This window comes from Hemibagrus wyckioides, linkage group LG05 (assembly GCF_019097595.1).
Source record: "Hemibagrus wyckioides isolate EC202008001 linkage group LG05, SWU_Hwy_1.0, whole genome shotgun sequence".
NCBI classification, from domain to species: Eukaryota; Metazoa; Chordata; class Actinopteri; order Siluriformes; family Bagridae; genus Hemibagrus; species Hemibagrus wyckioides.
In genome coordinates, this window is record NC_080714.1 from 25,220,902 (window position 1) to 25,244,559 (window position 23,658).

A 23,658-nucleotide genomic window follows, 5' to 3' on the forward strand; every position below is an offset into this window, starting at 1 on the left:
GCCTGCGTGGGTTTCCTCCCACTTTTATTAGGTTGATTGGTAATTGCCCATAGGAGTGTGTGTTGTTATCTGTCTATATGTGTGGCCCTGGCGACCTTTCACCCAATGTGTGCTGGGATCGGCTCCAGCAGATCCCGGTGACCCTAATTAGAAATTAAGCAGGTATAGAAAATGGATGGATGAACTCCGAAACTACAGTGACCTAATAGTTCCTCATGGGCCCTTGATAGCTGCTGTAGAAAGGACATGAATCAGTTACATTATCTCCTGTCCAGTGTCACCCAAATGAGGATGGGGTTCCCTTCTGAGCCTGGTTCCTCTCAAGGTTTCTTCCTCATATCATCTCAGGGAGTTTTTCCTTGCCACAGGCTTGCTCATTAGGGATGAAATAGTTAGATAATTAAATTTTTTCGACACGGCTGATCAATTATAACCAGAACAAGACCTTTTGCTTAAAGTTTCCAGACATGCAGTGGACACAGATATTCACTCAAGTCCACTCAGAAAAGTTTAATTAAAAAAAAAAAAAAAAGAAAAAAGAAAAATTAAACTCACACTTACTAAAAGAAACAACCACCACAACAACAGCATAAAGAACAAAATAGCATTTTATTTCCTTTACTTTTTTTTTTTTTTTTTTTTTTTTAATATATTTGCTCCATATTTCTTTAGAAAACATGATTAATATCTATAACATACACACAAACCAAGCAGAATGTGCAGATTAAAAATAATCTCGTCTCTTTCCAGTAAATAGAATAATATCAGATTTGGACAGTTCGGAAAAAAGTAAAATAAAACAAAATAAAACAAAATAAAATAAAACAAAATAAAGGCCTCTTGGTCCCTTTTGATAAATAAACTCCCAGAGAGAAAAGGTTCTCATCTGGGAAAGGGAGGCCAAGAAAGAGATCTGAAATCCACGTCCCACATTCAGTCAGGACTTTAGTACTACAGAAAATTCAGACACTTGGTAGTTTTATTTTTTTTGTTTTTTTTGTTTTGTTTTTGAAACACAAAGACGTCCCAGCACGTTATTCAATACTAAACCATTTAATAGCAGAAACAGTTTAAAGAAGGGGGGGGGGATCAAGTCCGGAGACACACCTGACAACAGCAGAAAGGTACAGGATGCTGCAGGAACTTGTAAAAGACATTTTTTATATTTATATATTTATATATATATATAAAAGGCTTTAACAGTTTTGAGCCACCCACAATTCGATTCTGATACCTCAAAAAAAAATAAAAATAAAAAATAAACTCAATATTCAAAAGCAAAGAGGTCTAACGCTTTTATCCTCGCCTAGGAACATCGATCAGCGATAACTTCTCACAACAAATGGCAAAATTTGAGTTCATACAAATCTTTGCTGGTATTTAAAATCGGATACAAACAACCTGACTCTTTCCTTTTCATAAAAAACTCCTGTCCCAGACCTGCAGGACTTCCTGTTTCAACGAGTACATCAAGCAACTGTTCAATAAATGGCTTTTTCTAAGTGTGTGTGTGTGTGTGTGTGTGTGTGTGTGTGTGTGTGTGTGTAGTACACGTGCGCCCACTTGCATAAAAGTTGAAAAAATTACTACAACATTAAGCGCATGCTGGTAACAACTTTGCACAATTAAAACTTGCACAAATACAATTTATGCACAAAATTTGGTTTGGGATTTCTTAAAAAAAAACAAAAAGGGGGGGGGTAATCATATATTTATATAACATTCTTGCACATTTCATACAATACAATCAAATTACAAAAATGTCCCTTTTGAAATAAACAAGAACTGATCTAATCATGGATCTTGAACCTAATAAGAGTAAAGTGCTGATCTGATGTTTCATCATGATGCTCATCATTAAAGACCATCTCAGTCTTCATTTTTTTTTTTTTTTTTTAAAAAGCGACATTCAATATTAAGGCCTGGCTCCTTTATCACATGGTGCTCAAGGGTACAACGATAAGCACTTAAACAGTCATCATAGCTTGAAGATGTACAGCATTGATTGTATTAGTTTTAGCTACAGGATCTCTGACCTTGCCTATGGAGAGATATCTGCAGTGAAGATTTCAGCTCCAGCTCTGGTTTATCATCATCTTCATCATCATCACCACCACCACCACCTGCTCTGCTGATGAAGAATTAGGCGACTCATTTGGTTGGAGCTTTTATCCAAAGTCACTTCCAAATGAGAGAGACGATCCAGACCAAGGTAAATGCCTTTGATCTGATCTTGACGTCTTCCAATCGGACCAACGTCTGGACCACGGGGCTAGAGCTGCCCTCATAGCAGCTTCTGTATTGGCCTCTCAACTTTATATAGCTGGATGAAGCTATATCAGGTCAATGGGATGGATGATTTATTATTGATCAGCTTGAACAGATAAACAAAGTTTGATCAGGATAATCAGATGAGGTAAGTTTGATGAGCTGGACACAGTTTGACCGGCTCTGCCAGCAGGACAAACTCAGGGTGGCTCAAACAGCTGGACTATCTTTCAGCAGCTAGTTCAAACAGCTGGACTATCTTTCAGCAGCTAGTTCAAACAGCTGGACTATCTTTCAGCAGCTAGTTCAAACAGCTGGACTATCTTTCAGCAGCTAGTTCAAACAGCTGGACTATCTTTCAGCAGCTCAAACAGCTGGGCAAACTTTCAGCAGTGGAACTGGCGGAACAAAGTCTGAAAAGCTCCACCCAATGGAGATGATTTCACTGAATTAATGAAGTGCTAGAAAAATTTTTTTTGACCTGCTTATACAGGTGGAATCATGTAGGATCAGCTTGAACGGCTGGAATTATGTCTGATCAGCTTGAACAGCTGTACGGTCTTTGGCCAGCTTGAACAGCTGCAATCATGTTCGACCATCTGGAACAGCGGGATGATGTTTGATCATCTTGAACAACTGGACAGTGTTTGATCAGCTTGAACAGCTGGAATCAAGTTTGATCAGCTGGACAGTGTGATCATTTTAAACAACCGAAATCAGGTTGATCAGATTGAACAGGTGGACGGTGTTTGATTATCTTGAAGAGCTGGATGCTGTTGGATCAGCTTGGGCAGCTGGAATCAGGTTTGATCAGCTTGGGCAGCTGGAATCTGGTTTGATCAGCTTGGGCAGCTGGAATCAGGTTTGATCAGCTTGGGCAGCTGGAATCAGGTTTGATCAGCTTGGGCAGCTGGAATCAGGTTTGATCAGCTTGGGCAGCTGGAATCAGGTTTGATCAGCTTGGGCAGCTGGAATCAGGTTTGATCAGCTTGGGCAGCTGGAATCAGGTTTGATCAGCTTGGGCAGCTGGAATCAGGTTTGATCAGCTTGGGCAGCTGGAATCAGGTTTGATCATCTTGAACAGTGTGCTGATCTCAACAAATCCAGCGAGGTGCTGGAGCAGCTGGATCAGGTGTGAAGGAACAGGGTTGGAGCTGAAATCTTCAGAAATGCAGATGTTATGAACATAGAGGCAGCTGGTTTAACACAAGCAACAGCAGAGGAACTTAGCATTTACAAAGCTACAGCTGAACTTTATACATTTAAGTCCTGAACAGCTCTGGTAAACTTTCCCCACAAAAAAAAAACACCTCTCACTGATGACCTTTCTTCCTTTTCTTGTTACAGAAACTCCAGCCATACTGAAGTTTCACAATTCGGCCAAAACGATACAGAAACCAAGACGCTCTGATCGCCTTCTGGAAAAATTTTTCCTCCATTTTAAGGAAACTTGCAATCAGAAGCAAAATCATGCATAAAGAATTTTTTGTCCAGTGATGAAGATCCGACAGTCTAACAGATTTCTATATAAAAACTAGATCGATATAGTAAGCAATCATTCTGATTTACACCACAATGGTAAGAAGTATGGCTTTTCTTCTTTACACCAAAGCGAGGGATGGAAATAAAGGCTGATTTTGGAGTACTGATTCGGAGTACGCAGCATGTCGTCAGTGTGTCCATGGGTGGGTGACGGGGTCCGTGTTTACTGATGGTAAAAGTGGCAGCACGAGCTTTTATAAGCCATTTTAAAACCCAATACAGGAAGATGTGCAGAAGGTCCAGTCCTCTTGCTGTAAAAACAATCTTTTCTTGCATACAGCGTTTCTGCTTTCTGTAAATACACAGCACTTCCTGCGTTCATTCTGTTTTTCCTCAAATATTTAATGCACCAGGACAAAAACAGTAATGATCACAGTGGCAAAATCAAATATTGCAATCGTATTACTTTGCCTTTGAATGACAATTTGGACGCGAACGAACCGAGCGCCTCGATGGGGTTGGGGGGGGAATGAAGAAAAATTAGTGTGAAATGGCTTTTTATCACTTCATCAGTAAGAGTCTGGTAAAGGTTTCAGTGTACACTAAAAGTCCTAAAAACCCCCAATAAAAATAATAAACGAATAAAATAAAATAAAAGTGAAGAGCTTGTTATGGATAAGCCCATAAAAAAATTTAAAATAAAAAAATAAATAAAAATGAAGAGTTTGTTATGGTTCAGTCCATAAAATCAAACAAAAATAAAATAAAATAAAATAATAATAGAAATGAATAGTTTGTTATGGTTCAGTCCATAAAAAAATAAAAATAACCATGAACAGTTTGTTATGGTTTAGTCCATAAAAAAAACCCTTCGAGATCCAACCCCAACTCAGGAACAAACATCCACTCAGATTTCACCTGAAATCTGGATTTCGTAAAGAAGTTCTACGCAAACCGAGGCATGACATCGACCCGAGACATGGCTTCGGTACGAATCTGCTAGTGAGGTGTGTTGTGTTGTGTTTCAGACGTGACGATCCCGGACGTGACTCAGGGGGCATGAAGCACAGACAGAAAAAACACGAGAACGTTCCAGAGGAGGTCCAAAATCAACAGCAACACCTTATTCAAACAGTCCGAATTGTTCCGTTTCAATTACACGGAAACGAGCACAAAGACAAAATCCAAACACACAGTGAAAAAAATAATAATAATAAGTTCTGGGTCTGGTTGTAAAAGCAGCCTGCTGATTTCCTCAAGAGACTCAGATTTGGCATTTTGAGGAAAACCTGGTTCTCAGGATTCAGCTGCGGAGCGGCATTTCCAAACCGCCGGATTTATTCGATCCGAAGCAGAGAATTAGGTCAAAATCTCTTCGATAATAATTAATACAGCATTGATGACATGACAGCTAGCGCGGTTCTCATGAGGCCGACTTTACAGCACTGGAATCGTGAGATGAATTTATAAAAATCATTTACACACAGAATAGGGTTGATAAAGTTCTCAGCACTTGTGCTTCAGTTTGTTTTTGTACTTAACAAAAGGCATAGTAAAGCCTTAATACGGATATACCGATTTATTTTCCGGACTGTAAGACACACCCTCGTACAAATACTGTGTGGGGGGGAACCCCACAATGTGTATTAATTTTTGTTTTATTGTCAGCTTTAGATACGAAGACTGGACTGTGCTGTGTGATAAGGCAAATCTGTGAGTTAGGTAAGTGCCTAGAGTTCTGACAAAAGTCTTTCCTGTTCACGCAGGAAATAAGTGCTTTTAAATTCCGGATTTTTCGCAACGAAGCTCCGAAAGCATGAGATGTATATTTACTATAAATTTTAACTTTTTTTCCCCCAACAAGTTCAGTCAAATAAAAGTTATAAAAGAATAAACAGACTCTACCTCGTGTTTAGCTAGCACACCGACTCTGCAACACCATCTCATTAGTTTAGATAAAGTTTTATTTAGCCGTAAATTTTCCGATATATATTTGTCAACTTCCACTACTTTTATTTTTTTATTTAAAAGTCTGTTAAATTTTTTTTTGTGTGTGTGTGTGTCGCGAAATTTTTGTTTTAAATTAAAATATTTGGTTAATAAATAAAAAAAAAAGAAGAAAAAAATAATAAATAAATTATTCGGTGATGTGTTTAAATGTTCTGTAATAATGGTTGCCAGATTTTGTAATTTTAAATAAAACAGAAATTTATATATATATATATATATATATATATATATATATATATATATATATATATATATATATATATATATATATATATATATTTTTTTTTTTTTAGCCCACCTCAAAGCTTTCTAAATTTATCCACTTTGACTCTATGACTCAAAATACTACAAGTTTGGAGCTGGTGGCTCAGTGGGGGGTTTCTCGCCTACCATGTGGAAAGCGCGGGTTCGATTCCCAGCCAATGCCCAAACCCCAGCCACTGGATTAAGTGCCGGATAACAAGTTTCAGTCAATAGCTTTGTGAAATTAATGATTCATCATCCACGTAGCGTGAAAATCGTTCACAAATTGCTGAGAAATAAAACACCGAGATGCTGAAAAGGAAAATTATGGAAGGAAAATGTAAAGGAAAAATGAATCTGACCCTAAACGTCGGTGTTGCATTTATATCTGACAGAAATCTAGCGAGATAGAAGATAGAAATAAAGCCGCATTCGGGCTTAGCAGCATTATAGCGTCTTACAGTCCGGAAACAGGAAACCTTCGGCTTTGTGTGTGTGTAATCTGTGTGTTCGTAGGATTGTGTGCCACATAAGGGCCGTGAAGAGCTTTTCCGCTGAGCTGCGATAAATCCATTGTGCTTTCATGCGCTCCAAAAAAGAAAGGAAGAAAGAAAGAAAGTAAAATAACAGCGGCATCTCACTTACGTGTCTGTCTCCATTTTCATGCTGAAAAAAAAAAATAACAGTAACACAGTTCACAGCTTGGAGGCGAGAATTGAGTTTTAAAAATACTCTACGTTTCCCGATGAATTTGATTAGAAACACGTGGCGAAGAAATGTGGAGTGACACCAAGAAGTCAGTTGATGCAAAGAACAAAAAATAAAAACGAATAAAGAGAAAGATTTCTATCTTTCTAGAAGGATGAAGTCATTGTATAGTTGTTGTCAGTTATTATGTAACTCCAGTCACAGAGGAGAAGCAGAGAGAGAGATGATGGTTTGTGGTGTGATGAATCCTGTAGCCCTTTAGGTGATAAATTTAGAAACAGAGACGCAGACAAAACAAGAATATCAGATTGAGAGAGAGAGATTCTTTGTGTGTGTGTGTGTGTGTGTGAGAGAGACAGAGGAGAGAGAGATTCTTTGTGTGTGTGTGTGTGTGAGAGAGACAGAGGAGAGAGAGATTCTTTGTGTGTGTGTGTGTGTGTGAGAGAGACAGAGGAGAGAGAGATTCTTTGTGTGTGTGTGTGTGTGTGTGTGTGAGAGACAGAGGAGAGAGAGATTCTTTGTGTGTGTGTGTGTGTGTGTGAGAGACAGAGGAGAGAGAGATTCTTTGTGTGTGTGTGTGTGTGTGAGAGAGAGACAGAGGAGAGAGAGATTCCTTGTGTGTGTGTGTGTGTGAGAGAGACAGAGGAGAGAGAGATTCTTTGTGTGTGTGTGTGTGTGTGTATGTGAGAGACAGAGAGAGAATTTGTGTGTATGTGTGTGAGAGACTGAGAGAGATTGTGTGTGTGTGTGTGTGTGTGTATGTGACAGACAGAGAGAGAATTTGTGTGTATGTGTGCGAGAGACAGAGAGATTTTGTGTGTGTGTGTGTGTGTATGCCAGACATAGAGAGGGAATGAGAGAGAGACAGAGAGATATTGAGTGTGTCTGTGTATGTGTATAAGAGAGAGACTTCCGAACCCTGGATTGAGGCATGTGTGTGTGTGTGTGAGAGAGAGAGAGAGAGAGAGATAGAGAGAGACAGACAGACAGTGTATGTGTGTGTGTGTATGAGAGAGTGAGAGGGACGAGAGATTTTGAGAAACAGAGAGATTTTGTGTGTGTATGTGTATGAGTGTATGAGAGAGAGAGGGAAAGGGCGAGAGAGAAAGAGAGAAACAGAGAGATTGTGTGTTTGTGTGTATATGTGAGAGAGAGAGAGAGAGAGAGAGAGAGAGAGAGAGAGAGAGAGAGAGATGTGCAGCACGTTCAGAGATGCTCATTAAATTCAGTATAATTGCTGGTCTTTGGTCTCCTCTGGCATTTTGTTTTTTCTAAAACCAACAATTGAAAAGGTTATTAAACACGACCAACTAAAAAAAAAATCATACATAAACGTTCAAACTGGAATGAGAATAAACGACAAACAATGAGAGGAAATGACATCGTAGCAAAAGGGAACATGGATACATTCTGCGTCATGACGAGGAGTGGATCCTTTCGGCGGATCGCGCCTTCCCGTCTTCCCGTTTCCGCCTCTGTAATTCCCACAGATGGCCTTTTCATTCCAGCCAGGATTTAAATGCCTCTTTAGCAAAATAAAGCCCATGAAGTCAGTCGTGAAGAAGAAAATCCACCATTTTTTCAGAGTGTTCAGTTATCATCTTTAAAAAGAAAGAAAGAAAAAAAAATAGTCATGATGCTTTCCGAGTTCAGAAGTGGAAAAGCGGGAAGTGTGTCTTCACTGCCATCTGGCTGTCTTCTGAAATTCCAGCTTCACGTCCTTATTAAACTAAATAAGAAATAAATGGTGAAGAAGCGAAGTCTGCTCCGCGACGCGTCGTCTCACGACGGGGGAGGAGAGAAGAGAGACCTCGAAAACATAGGTGACAGTCTAAACTTTTCAGTGAATTCCTTGAAAACTAAAATATGCACCGAAAAATATCTACGCAGTCGAGTCAGAGAAAATAAAAATAAATAAGGGAGAGAAGGGGAGGGATATCAAAGAATAAAGGGGGGGGGGAAGTGAACTTGAGTGAAACTTGGTCATTAAAATGGCACCTTTTAGTCTGAGGCTGAAAGACAGAAGCTCCTGTTTCAGCCAATCACACAGCCAGCCTGAAGAGCCTGAGGAGGTCATCCAATCCCACTGGACCAGACGCTCAGCTGACCACCGAATCAGGACTCGCCGGGTAGAGCGAGCTGTGCTGGACTGGGCTGGGCTGTGCGTTAGCTGTCGCGGACGGGGCCGTCTACGGTTTCTGAGGGCCCGGGGACAGGACGACGGGAGTCGACAGTCCGTCCACGCTGAGAGATGGGATGTGGATCTGATTGCTGCCGTTCGAGGGGAACTGTTAGAGGAACAAGGAGAGATTTACTGCTGGGGATCATACAGGTGTAGAGATGTTGATCAGGAGTATGTTGAGCACACAGGACAGTGAGAATACACACACACACACACACACAGGACAGTGAGAACACACACACACAGCACAGTGAGAACACACACACAGCACAGTGAGAACACACACACACAGCACAGTGAGAACACACACACAGCACAGTAAGAACACACACACAGCACAGTAAGAACACACACACACACACAGCACAGTGAGAACACACACACAGCACAGTGAGAACACACACACACACAGCACAGTGAGAACACACACACAGCACAGTGAGAACACACAAACACATACAGCACAGTGAGAACACACACACACAGCACAGTGAGAACACACACACAGCACAGTGAGAACACACACACACAGCACAGTGAGAACACACACACAGCACAGTGAGAACACACAAACACATACAGCACAGTGAGAACACACACACAGCACAGTGAGAACACACAAACACACACAGCACAGTGAGAACACACACACACAGAGCACAGTGAGAATACACACACACAGAGCACAGTGAGAACACACACACACAGAGCACAGTGAGAACACACACACACACAGAGCACAGTGAACACACACACACACAGAGCACAGTGAGAACACACACACATCACTCACACACACATCACTCACACACACAGCACAGTGAGAACACACACACAGCACAGTGAGAACACACACACACACACAGCACAGTGAGAACACACACACACACACAGCACAGTGAGAACACACACACACACACAGCACAGTGAGAACACACACACACACACAGCACAGTGAGAACACACACACACACACACAGCACAGTGAGAACACACACACAGCACAGTGAGAACACACACACAGCACAGTGAGAACACACACACAGCACAGTGAGAACACACACACACACACAGCACAGTGAGAACACACACACAGCACAGTGAGAACACACACGCACACACACACAGCACAGTGAGAACACACGCACACACAGCACAGTGAGAACACGCACACACAGCACAGCACAGTGAGAACACACAGCACAGTGAGAACACACACACACACAGCACAGTGAGAACACACACAGCACAGTGAGAACACACACACACACAGCACAGTGAGAACACACACAGCACAGTGAGAACACACACAGCACAGTGAGAACACACACACACACAGCACAGTGAGAACACACACACACACAGCACAGTGAGAACACACACACACACAGCACAGTGAGAACACACACACACACAGCACAGTGAGAACACACACACACAGCACAGTGAGAACACACACACACACACAGCACAGTGAGAACACACACACACACACAGCACAGTGAGAACACACACACACACACAGCACAGTGAGAACACACACACACACAGCACAGTGAGAACACACACACACACAGCACAGTGAGAACACACACACAGCACAGTGAGAACACACACATACACAGCACAGTGAGAACACACACACACAGCACAGTGAGAACACACACACACAGCACAGTGAGAACACACACACACAGCACAGTGAGAACACACACACACAGCACAGTGAGAACACACACACACACACAGCACAGTGAGAACACACACACACAGCGCAGTGAGAAGACACACACACAGCGCAGTGAGAACACACACACACACACAGCACAGTGAGAACACACACGCACGCACACACAGCACAGTGAGAACACACACAGCACAGTGAGAACACACACAGCACAGTGAGAACACACACAGCACAGTGAGAACACACACACACACACAGCACAGTGAGAACACACACACAGCACAGTGAGAACACACACCCACACACAGCACAGTGAGAACACACACCCACAGCACAGTGAGAACACACACAGCACAGTGAGAACACACACACACACACAGCACAGTGAGAGCACACACAGCACAGTGAGAACACACACACACACACAGCACAGTGAGAACACACACACAGCACAGTGAGAACACACACACAGCACAGTGAGAACACACACACACACACAGCACAGTGAGAACACACACGCACGCACACACAGCACAGTGAGAACACACGCACACACAGCACAGTGAGAACACACGCACACACACACAGCACAGTGAGAACACACACACACAGCACAGTGAGAACACACACACACCACAGTGAGAACACACACACACCACAGTGAGAACACACACACACACACACACACACAGCACAGTGAGAACACACACACAGAGCACAGTGAGAACACACACACAGCACAGTGAGAACACACACACAGCACAGTGAGAACACACACACACAGCACAGTGAGAACACACACACACAGCACAGTGAGAACACACACACACAGCACAGTGAGAACACACACACACAGCACAGTGAGAACACACACACACAGCACAGTGAGAACACACACACACAGCACAGTGAGAACACACACATACCACTCACACACTCATGCACACACACACATCACTCACACAGCACAGTGAGAACGCACACACAGCACAGTTAGAACGCACACACACCACTCACACACTCACGCACACACACACACACACATCACTCACACACAGCACAGTGAGAACACACACACAGAGCACAGTGAGAACACACACACAGCACAGTGAGAACACACACACACAGCACAGTGAGAACACACACACACAGCACAGTAAGAACACACACACAGGACAGTAAGAACACACACACAGCACAGTAAGAACACACACACACACACAGCACAGTGAGAACACACACACAGCACAGTGAGAACACACACACACACAGCACAGTGAGAACACACACAGCACAGTGAGAACACACAAACACATACAGCACAGTGAGAACACACACACACAGCACAGTGAGAACACACACACAGCACAGTGAGAACACACAAACACATACAGCACAGTGAGAACACACACACACAGCACAGTGAGAACACACACACAGCACAGTGAGAACACAAACACATACAGCACAGTGAGAACACACACACACAGCACAGTGAGAACACACACACAGCACAGTGAGAACACACAAACACATACAGCACAGTGAGAACACACACACAGCACAGTGAGAACACACACACAGCACAGTGAGAACACACACACAGCACAGTGAGAACACACAAACACACACAGCACAGTGAGAACACACACACACAGAGCACAGTGAGAACACACACACACACAGAGCACAGTGAACACACACACACAGAGCACAGTGAGAACACACACACATCACTCACACACACATCACTCACACACACAGCACAGTGAGAACACACACACACACACACACACAGCACAGTGAGAACACACACACACACACAGCACAGTGAGAACACACACACACACAGCACAGTGAGAACACACACACACACAGCACAGTGAGAACACACACACACACACACAGCACAGTGAGAACACACACACACAGCACAGTGAGAACACACACACACACAGCACAGTGAGAACACACACACACACAGCACAGTGAGAACACACACCACTCACACACAGCACAATGAGAACACACATCATTCGCACACAAACACACACTTGCTCACACACACAAACAGACTTGCGTGCACACACACAAACACACACTTGCGCGCACACACACACACGCACACTTGCGCACACACTCGCTCACTCACGCACTCGCCCGCCCACTCATTCAATCGCGCACACACCTGCTTATGTACTCGCGCACGCACACACGCACTCGCTCACTCATGCACACAATCACTCACACACGCACTCGCTCACTCACGCACGCACTCGCTCACTCACGCACGCACTCGCTCACACACGCACTCGCTCGCTCACACACGCACTCGCTCGCTCACGCACGCACTCGCTCGCTCACTCACGCAATCACTCACTCACGCACTCGCTCACTCGCTCGCTCACTCACGCAATCGCTCACTCACGCACGCAATCGCTCACTCACGCACGCAATCGCTCACTCACGCACTCGCTCACTCACACACGCAATCGCTCACTCACACACGCAATCGCTCACTCACACACGCAATCGCTCGCTCACACACGCAATCGCTCGCTCACGCACACAATCACTCACGCACACAATCACTCACACACGCACTCGCTCACACACGCACTCGCTCACACACGCACTCGCTCACACACGCACTCGCTCACACACGCACACAATCACTCACTCACGCACACAATCACTCACACACGCACTCGCTCACTCACGCACGCACTCGCTCACTCACGCACACAATCACTCACACACGCACTCGCTCACACACGCACGCGCTCGCTCACGCACGCAATCGCTCGCTCACGCACGCAATCGCTCACACACGCACTCGCTCGCTCACACGCACTCGCTCGCTCACGCACGCACTCGCTCGCTCACTCACGCACGCAATCACTCACACACGCACTCGCTCGCTCACTCGCTCGCTCGCTCACTCACGCACGCAATCGCTCACTCACGCACGCAATCGCTCACTCACGCACTCGCTCACTCACTCGCTCGCTCGCTCACTCACGCACGCAATCGCTCACTCACGCACGCAATCGCTCACTCACGCACGCAATCGCTCACGCACACAATCACTCACGCACGCACTCACTCACGCACACAATCACTCACACACGCACTCGCTCACTCACGCACACAATCACTCACGCACGCACTCGCTCACTCACGCACGCGCTCGCTCACACGCACTCGCTCGCTCACGCACGCAATCGCTCGCTCACGCACGCAATCGCTCGCTCACGCACGCACTCGCTCGCTCACTCACGCACGCAATCACTCACTCACTCACGCACTCGCTCACTCACGCACGCAATCGCTCACTCACGCACGCACTCGCTCGCTCGCTCACGCACGCGCTCGCTCGCTCACGCACGCAATCGCTCACGCACGCACGCACTCGCTCGCTCACTCACGCACGCAATCACTCATTCACGCACTCGCTCACTCACGCACGCAATCGCTCACTCACGCATGCAATCGCTCACTCACGCACTCGCTCACTCACACACGCACGCAATCACCCACTCACGCACGCAATCACTCACTCACGCACGCACTCGCTCACTCACGCACGCACTCGCTCACTCACGCACGCAATCGCTCAATCACGCACGCAATCGCTCACTCACGCACTCACTCACGCACGCAATCACTCACTCACGCACGCAATCACTCACGCACACAATCACTCACGCACACAATCACTCACGCACACAATCACTCGCACACGCACTCGCTCACTCACGCACGCAATCGCTCACTCACGCACGCAATCGCTCACTCACGCACGCAATCACTCACTCACGCACTCGCTCACTCACACACGCAATCGCTCACGCACTCGCTCGCTCACTCACGCACGCAATCACTCACTCACGCACTCGCTCACTCACGCACGCAATCGCTCACTCACGCATGCAATCACTCACTCACGCACTCGCTCACTCACACACGCAATCGCTCACGCACTCGCTCACTCACTCATGCACGCAATCACTCACTCACGCACGCAATCACTCACGCACGCAATCACTCACTCACACACGCACTCGCTCACTCACACGCACTCGCTCACTCGCTCACGCACTCGCTCACTCGCACACACAATCACTCACACACGCACTCGCTCACTCACGCACACAATCGCTCACACATGCACTCGCTCACTCACGCACACAATCACTCACACATGCACTCGCTCACTCACGCACACAATCGCTCACACATGCACTCGCTCACTCACGCACACAATCGCTCACACACGCACTCGCTCACTCACGCACGCACTCGCTCACTCACGCACGCACTCGCTCGCTCACACACGCACTCGCTCGCTCGCTCACGCACGCAATCGCTCGCTCACGCACACTTGCTCGCTCACGCACTCGCTCGCTCGCTCACGCAATCACTCACTCACGCACTCGCTCACTCACGCACGCAATCGCTCACTCACGCAATCGCTCACTCACGCACGCAATCACTCACTCACGCACGCAATCGCTCACTCACACACGCAATCGCTCACTCACGCACTCGCTCGCTCACGCACGCACTCGCTCGCTCACTCACGCACGCAATCACTCACGCACGCAATCACTCGCTCACGCACGCACGCACTCGCTCACTCACGCACGCACTCGCTCACTCACGCACGCAATCGCTCACTCACGCACGCAATCGCTCACTCACGCACTCACTCGCTCACGCACGCAATCACTCGCTCACGCACTCGCTCACTCACGCACGCAATCGCTCGCTCACTCACGCACTCGCTCGCTCACACACGCAATCGCTCACACACACACGCAATCGCTCACACACGCACTCGCTCACTCACGCACACAATCACTCACGCACGCACTCGCTCACACACGCACTCGCTTACACGCACACAATCACTCACACACGCACTCGCTCACTCACGCACACAATCACTCACACACGCACTCGCTCACTCACGCACACAATCACTCACACACGCACTCGCTCACGCACGCGCTCGCTCACACACGCACGCGCTCGCTCACGCACGCAATCGCTCGCTCACGCACGCACTCGCTCACGCACGCACTCGCTCACTCACGCACGCAATCGCTCACTCACGCACGCACTCGCTCGCTCACTCACGCACGCAATCACTCACTCACGCACTCGCTCACTCACGCACGCAATCGCTCACTCACGCACGCAATCGCTCGCTCACGCACGCACTCGCTCGCTCACGCACGCACGCACGCAATCACCCACTCACGCACGCACTCGCTCACTCACGCACGCACTCGCTCACTCACGCACGCACTCGCTCACTCACGCACGCACTCGCTCACTCACGCACGCAATCGCCCACTCACGCACGCAATCGCTCACTCACGCACGCACTCGCTCACTCACGCACGCACTCGCTCACTCACGCACGCACTCGCTCACTCACGCACGCACTCGCTCACTCACGCACGCACTCGCTCACTCACGCACGCAATCGCTCACTCACGCACGCAATCGCTCACGCACGCAATCGCTCACTCACGCACGCAATCGCTCACTCACGCACGCAATCGCTCACGCACGCAATCACTCACTCACGCAATCACTCACTCACGCAATCACTCACTCACGCAATCACTCACTCACTCACTCACGCACGCAATCACTCACGCACACAATCACTCACGCACACAATCACTCACGCACACAATCACTCACGCACACAATCACTCACGCACACAATCACTCGCACACGCACTCGCTCGCTCACTCACGCACGCAATCACTCACTCACGCACTCGCTCACTCACGCACGCAATCGCTCACTCACGCATGCAATCGCTCACTCACGCACTCGCTCACTCACACACGCAATCGCTCACGCACTCGCTCACTCACTCATGCACGCAATCACTCACTCACGCACGCAATCACTCACGCACGCAATCACTCACTCACACACGCACTCGCTCACTCACACGCACTCGCTCACTCGCTCACGCACTCGCTCACTCGCACACACAATCACTCACACACGCACTCGCTCACTCACGCACACAATCGCTCACACATGCACTCGCTCACTCACGCACACAATCACTCACACATGCACTCGCTCACTCATGCACACAATCGCTCACACATGCACTCGCTCACTCACGCACACAATCGCTCACACACGCACTCGCTCACTCACGCACGCACTCGCTCGCTCACGCACGCACTCGCTCGCTCACACACGCACTCGCTCGCTCGCTCACGCACGCAATCGCTCGCTCACGCACGCACTCGCTCGCTCGCTCACGCACTCGCTCGCTCACGCAATCACTCACTCACGCACTCGCTCACTCACGCACGCAATCGCTCACTCACGCACTCGCTCACTCACGCACGCAATCGCTCACTCACGCAATCGCTCACTCACACACGCAATCACTCACTCACGCACTCGCTCACTCACACACGCAATCGCTCACTCACACACGCAATCGCTCACTCACGCACTCGCTCGCTCACTCACGCAATCACTCACGCACGCAATCACTCACGCACGCACGCACTCGCTCACTCACGCACGCAATCGCTCACTCACGCACGCACGCAATCGCTCACTCACGCACGCAATCGCTCACGCACGCAATCACTCGCTCACGCACGCAATCACTCGCTCACGCACTCGCTCACTCACACACGCAATCGCTCACTCACGCATGCAATCGCTCACTCACGCACTCGCTCACTCACACACGCAATCGCTCACTCACACACGCAATCGCTCACTCACACACGCAATCGCTCACTCACGCATGCAATCGCTCACTCACGCACTCGCTCACTCACACACGCAATCGCTCACTCACACACGCAATCGCTCACACACGCACTCGCTCACTCACGCACACAATCACTCACGCACACAATCACTCACGCACGCACTCGCTCACGCACGCACTCGCTCACACACGCACTCGCTCACACACGCACTCGCTCACACACGCACACAATCACTCACACACGCACTCGCTCACTCACGCACACAATCACTCACACACGCACTCGCTCACTCACGCACACAATCGCTCACACACGCACTCGCTCACTCACGCACGCACTCGCTCGCTCACGCACGCACTCGCTCGCTCACACACGCACTCGCTCGCTCGCTCACGCACGCAATCGCTCGCTCACGCACGCACTCGCTCGCTCGCTCACGCACTCGCTCGCTCGCTCACGCAATCACTCACTCACGCACTCGCTCACTCACGCAATCGCTCACTCACGCACTCGCTCACTCACGCACGCAATCGCTCACTCACGCAATCGCTCACTCACACACGCAATCACTCACTCACGCACTCGCTCACTCACACACGCAATCGCTCACTCACACACGCAATCGCTCACTCACACACGCAATCGCTCACTCACGCACTCGCTCGCTCACTCACGCAATCACTCACGCACGCAATCACTCACGCACGCACGCACTCGCTCACTCACGCACGCAATCGCTCACTCACGCACGCACGCAATCGCTCACTCACGCACGCAATCGCTCACGCACGCAATCACTCGCTCACGCACGCAATCACTCGCTCACGCACTCGCTCACTCACACACGCAATCGCTCACTCACGCATGCAATCGCTCACTCACGCACTCGCTCACTCACACACGCAATCGCTCACTCACACACGCAATCGCTCACACACGCACTCGCTCACTCACGCACACAATCACTCACGCACACAATCACTCACGCACGCACTCGCTCACACACGCACTCGCTCACACACGCACTCGCTCACACACGCACTCGCTCACACACGCACTCGCTCACACACGCACACAATCACTCACACACGCACTCGCTCACTCACGCACACAATCACTCACACACGCACTCGCTCACTCACGCACACAATCACTCACACACGCACTCGCTCACGCTCGCTCACACACGCACGCGCTCGCTCACGCACGCAATCGCTCGCTCACGCACGCAATCGCTCACACACGCACTCGCTCGCTCACACACGCACTCGCTCGCTCACTCACGCACGCAATCGCTCACTCACGCACTCGCTCACTCACGCACGCAATCGCTCACTCACGCACGCAATCGCTCACTCACGCATGCAATCGCTCACTCACGCACTCGCTCACTCACACACGCAATCGCTCACTCACACACGCAATCGCTCACACACACACGCAATCACTCACTCACGCACACAATCACTCACGCACACAATCACTCACACACGCACTCGCTCACTCACGCACACAATCACTCACACACGCACTCGCTCACGCACGCGCTCGCTCACACACGCACTCGCTCGCTCACGCACGCACTCGCTCACGCACGCACTCGCTCGCTCACGCACGCACACAATCACTCACACACGCACTCGCTCACGCACGCGCTCGCTCACACACGCACTCGCTCGCTCACGCACGCAATCGCTCGCTCACGCACGCACTCGCTCACGCACGCACGCAATCACTCACGCACTCGCTCACTCACGCACGCAATCGCTCACTCACGCACGCAATCGCTCACTCACGCACGCAATCGCTCACTCACGCACGCAATCGCTCACTCACGCACGCAATCGCTCACTCACGCACGCACTCGCTCACTCACACACGCACTCGCTCACTCACGCACGCAATCGCTCACTCACGCACGCAATCACTCACTCACGCACGCAATCGCTCACTCACGCACTCGCTCACTCACGCACGCAATCGCTCACTCACGCACGCAATCACTCACTCACGCACGCACTCGCTCACTCACGCACGCAATCGCTCACTCACGCACTCGCTCACTCACGCACGCAATCGCTCACTCACGCACGCAATCGCTCACTCACGCACGCAATCGCTCACTCACGCACGCAATCGCTCACTCACGCACGCACTCGCTCACTCACGCACACAATCACTCACACACGCACTCACACACGCACTCGCTCACGCACACACGCACTCGCTCGCTCACACACGCACTCGCTCGCTCACACACACGCACTCGCTCGCTCACACACACACGCACTCGCTCACTCACACACACGCACTCGCTCACTCACACACACGCACTCGCTCACTCACACACACGCACTCGCTCACTCACACACACGCACTCGCTCACTCACACACACGCACTCGCTCACTCACACACGCACTCGCTCGCTCACACACGCACTCGCTCGCTCGCTCACGCACGCACTCGCTCGCTCACGCACGCACTCGCTCACACACGCACTCGCTCGCTCACACACGCACTCGCTCGCTCACACACGCACGCGCTCGCTCACACACGCACGCGCTCGCTCACTCACGCACGCGCTCGCTCACTCACGGACGCGCTCGCTCACTCACGGACGCGCTCGCTCACTCACGGACGCGCTCGCTCACTCACGGACGCGCTCGCTCACTCACGGACGCGCTCGCTCACGCAATCACTCACACACGCACTCGCTCACTCACACACGCACTCGCTCACGCAATCACTCACACACGCACTCGCTCACTCACGCACGCGCTCGCTCACGCAATCACTCACACACGCACTCGCTCACGCAATCACTCACTGCTCGTACCACAGCTATTTTCCATCAATTACACCATTTCCTTTTATTAATGAACGACACGTCAGTGGTTTATAATTAGATTTAAAGCTGCGGGACATCCGCGAGACGGGTCAGTTCCTATTCTCACTTAAACTGTAAGCTGCAATAAAGTCATTTCCTCGCCTGCATCTCTCTCTCTCTCTCTCTCTCTCTCACACCTTGTCAATTTCCCCAGAAACTGTAAGTGTAACCTCCTCCAGCAGGAAGACTTTCCCATGCTGAAAACTTTGCCGAGAGCTCACACCCGAGACTTCTCTAATAAAAGTTAAATAAATATCTCCTAATGAAAAACTTCACCATGATTATTCATTAGTTCTTGTTCACGTTGTTGATATCAGTCCCATTTCTGCTCTCTGAGGTACCCCAAGTGCTTGTTTATCTAAAAAGTATCTAAAATTTGAAGGTGTTTATCTTCAACCACTAAAATTCTGTGTAAGGTTATCCAACAGAGGGGAAAACACACGTCTCAGAGTGAAAGCCAACAGAGTCCTGACTCATTTTACACTATATTGCCAAAAGTTTTGGGACACCCCTCCAAATCATTGAATTCAAGTGTTGTTTTTCAGGGGTTGGGCTCGGCCCCTTAGTTCCAGTGAAAGGAACTCTTAAAGCTTCAGCTTCATACCAAGACATTTTGGACAATTTCATGCTTCCAACTTTGTGGGAACAGTTTGGGGATGACCCCTTCCTGTTCCAACATGACTGTACACCAGTGACCAAAGCAAGGTCCATAAAGACATGGATGATTGAGTTTGGTGTGGAGGAACTTGACTGGCCTGCACAGAGTCCTGACCTCAACCCCACAGAACAACTTTGGGATGAATTTGAGCGGAGACTGTGAGCCAGACGTTCTCGTCCAACATCAGTGCCTGACCTCACAAATGCAATTCTAGAGGAATGGTCAAAAATTCCCATAAACACACTCCTAAACCTTGTGGAAAGCCTTCCCAGAAGAGTTGAAGCTGTTATAGCTGCAAAGGGCGGAACAACTCCATATTACATTCATGTGCATGTAAAGGCAGACATCCCAAAACTTTTGGCAATATAGTGTACATCAGACTTACAGCCAGAAAATCACTTGTGTATACTGATTGAAAACATCTGATGTTTTCAATCGATGTGTGTAAAAAGGGTTAAAGAAATCCCTGGCTCAGGACTGGATCACACTGATGTACTGTACTCTACATCCAGCAGAGGGAGCTGTGTTCTTCTCTAAAGCCCTTTCCAGAGCAAAACTAAACCCTTACGAGATTTACATGAATAATCCAGCTTGAGTATTAAAGTGTACATGAAAAATACACAAACAATCAAGTCGAAGGTGAGACTCAAGAGCTGCTTAAATACTTAAATACACCGAGTGGGTTCGTATCATCACACGGGAAAAAATCTCCGCTTGTATGCGGTGATCTGCAAGATTTTGTTGCTGGTGCAGTGATTTAGGCAGATCTTCAGCTCAGTAATAAAGCTGAGAGGTAGCAGATGGTTCCATGTGACCGTGCTGTGAAGCTGGAAAAAGTGTGAAAGCGGAAGACAGGAGGGGAATTCTCACCTGGAAGGAGAGCTTGGCAGGACTGCGAGGGGCGATGGGACTCAGCGTGCTCCAGAAGTGGATGGTGGACGGGAGAGGACTTGGCGTCAACAATACTGGAGTCTGAGAGAGAGAAAGAAAGAAACGGACAATTCAGTGAATATATCAATCTACCACATGTCTGAGCTTATAGAAAAGGCAGGAGCTGCATGTTTAAGTGGATAAAAGATGAATAAGTGTCTTCTTTCATTCTCACGTCTGTCACCTGTTATACAGTGTCGGTTTACGACAGACACACCCAAGACTTTGCAGTTGTTTTGGTGAAAATCAGGCAGATTACACACACACACACACAAATGTAGCATTTTGCAGACTAATGTATTAATTTGTTAATCCTGTAATGGCAGGGGTCAAGAGTGTGTGTTGTGTAGTTGATTACAGGTCTGTAAAAAAAAAAATTAAATAAACAAACAAGAAAGTCAGCTGAGAGAAACTCTGTAGTTAAATCAGTGCTATTAAATCTCAAGCACTCATATCAGCTTACAGTGTAATACTGCGTTTGCCATACGGTCTCTCTCTCACACACACACATACACACACAGAGCGTGAGAGAAAGAATGATACACAAAGCAAGACACACACCCACAAGCAGAGACTCAAATACACAGAGACACAGATATCCTTCACCCACATATACACACACAGAGACATGCTAAAACAGACACACACAGTGGCAGACACACAGAGAAACACAAAAACACACTCACACATACACACACACTCAGAGACAGACCTACACACACACACACTCAGAGACAGACCTACACACACACTCAGTGACAGACCTACACACACTCAGAGACACACACAAACAATAAAACAGACACACAGAGAAACAAAAAGGACACACAGACACAAACACATACTCAGAAACACACACACATACTCAGAGACACACACATACACCCCTACTCAGAAACACACACACACATACTCAGAGACACACACACACCCCTACTCAGAAACACACACACATACTCAGAGACACACACTCCGAGACACACACATTCACATTCCAAGACACACTCACACTCCGAAGCGCACACTCACACACTGAGGCGCACAATCCAAGACACACACTCACACCTACTCAGAGACACACACTCACATCTACACACACTCACTCAGAGACACACACCTACTCAGAGAAACAAACTCACACTCCGAGACACACACACACACTCACACTCCGAGACACACACACACTCACACTCCGAGACACACACACACACTCACACTCCGAAGCGCACACTCACACACTGAGGCGCACAATCCAAGACACACACTCACATCTACACACACTCACTCAGAGACACACACCTACTCAGAGAAACAAACTCACACTCCGAGACACACACACACTCACACTCCGAGACACACACACACACTCACACTCCGAGACACACACACACACTCACACTCCGAGACACACACACACACTCACACTCCGAGACACACACACACACTCACACTCCGAGACACACACACACACTCACACTCCGAGACACACACACACACTCACACTCCGAGACACACACACACACTCACACTCCGAGACACACACACACACTCCGAGACACACACACACACTCACACTCCGAGACACACACACACTCACACTCCGAGACACACACACACACACACTCACACTCCGAGACACACACACACACACTCACACTCCGAGACACACACACACACTCACACTCCGAGACACACACACACACACACTCACACTCCGAGACACACACACTCACACTCCGAGACACACACACACACACTCCGAGACACACACACACACACACTCACACTCCGAGACACACACACACACACTCACACTCCGAGACACACA

At 48.6% G+C, this 23,658-nt stretch overlaps 1 protein-coding gene across 2 annotated transcripts in view; it reads right to left on the reverse strand.

Annotated features, from left to right (window-relative positions):
- Positions 1-8,862: 8,862 nt before the first annotated feature.
- Positions 8,863-23,658, reverse strand: part of elk1 (ETS transcription factor ELK1) — a 32,628-nt gene continuing 17,832 nt past the window's right edge. For both annotated transcript variants that reach the window (XM_058390639.1, XM_058390640.1), the window contains exons 8-9: positions 21,771-21,872; positions 8,863-8,999 (exon numbers count right to left, since the gene is read on the reverse strand). In XM_058390639.1, coding sequence (XP_058246622.1) covers positions 8,901-8,999; positions 21,771-21,872 — 201 coding nt within the window. In that variant the 3' untranslated portion in view covers positions 8,863-8,900. The remainder of the gene's footprint in view (positions 9,000-21,770; positions 21,873-23,658) is intronic.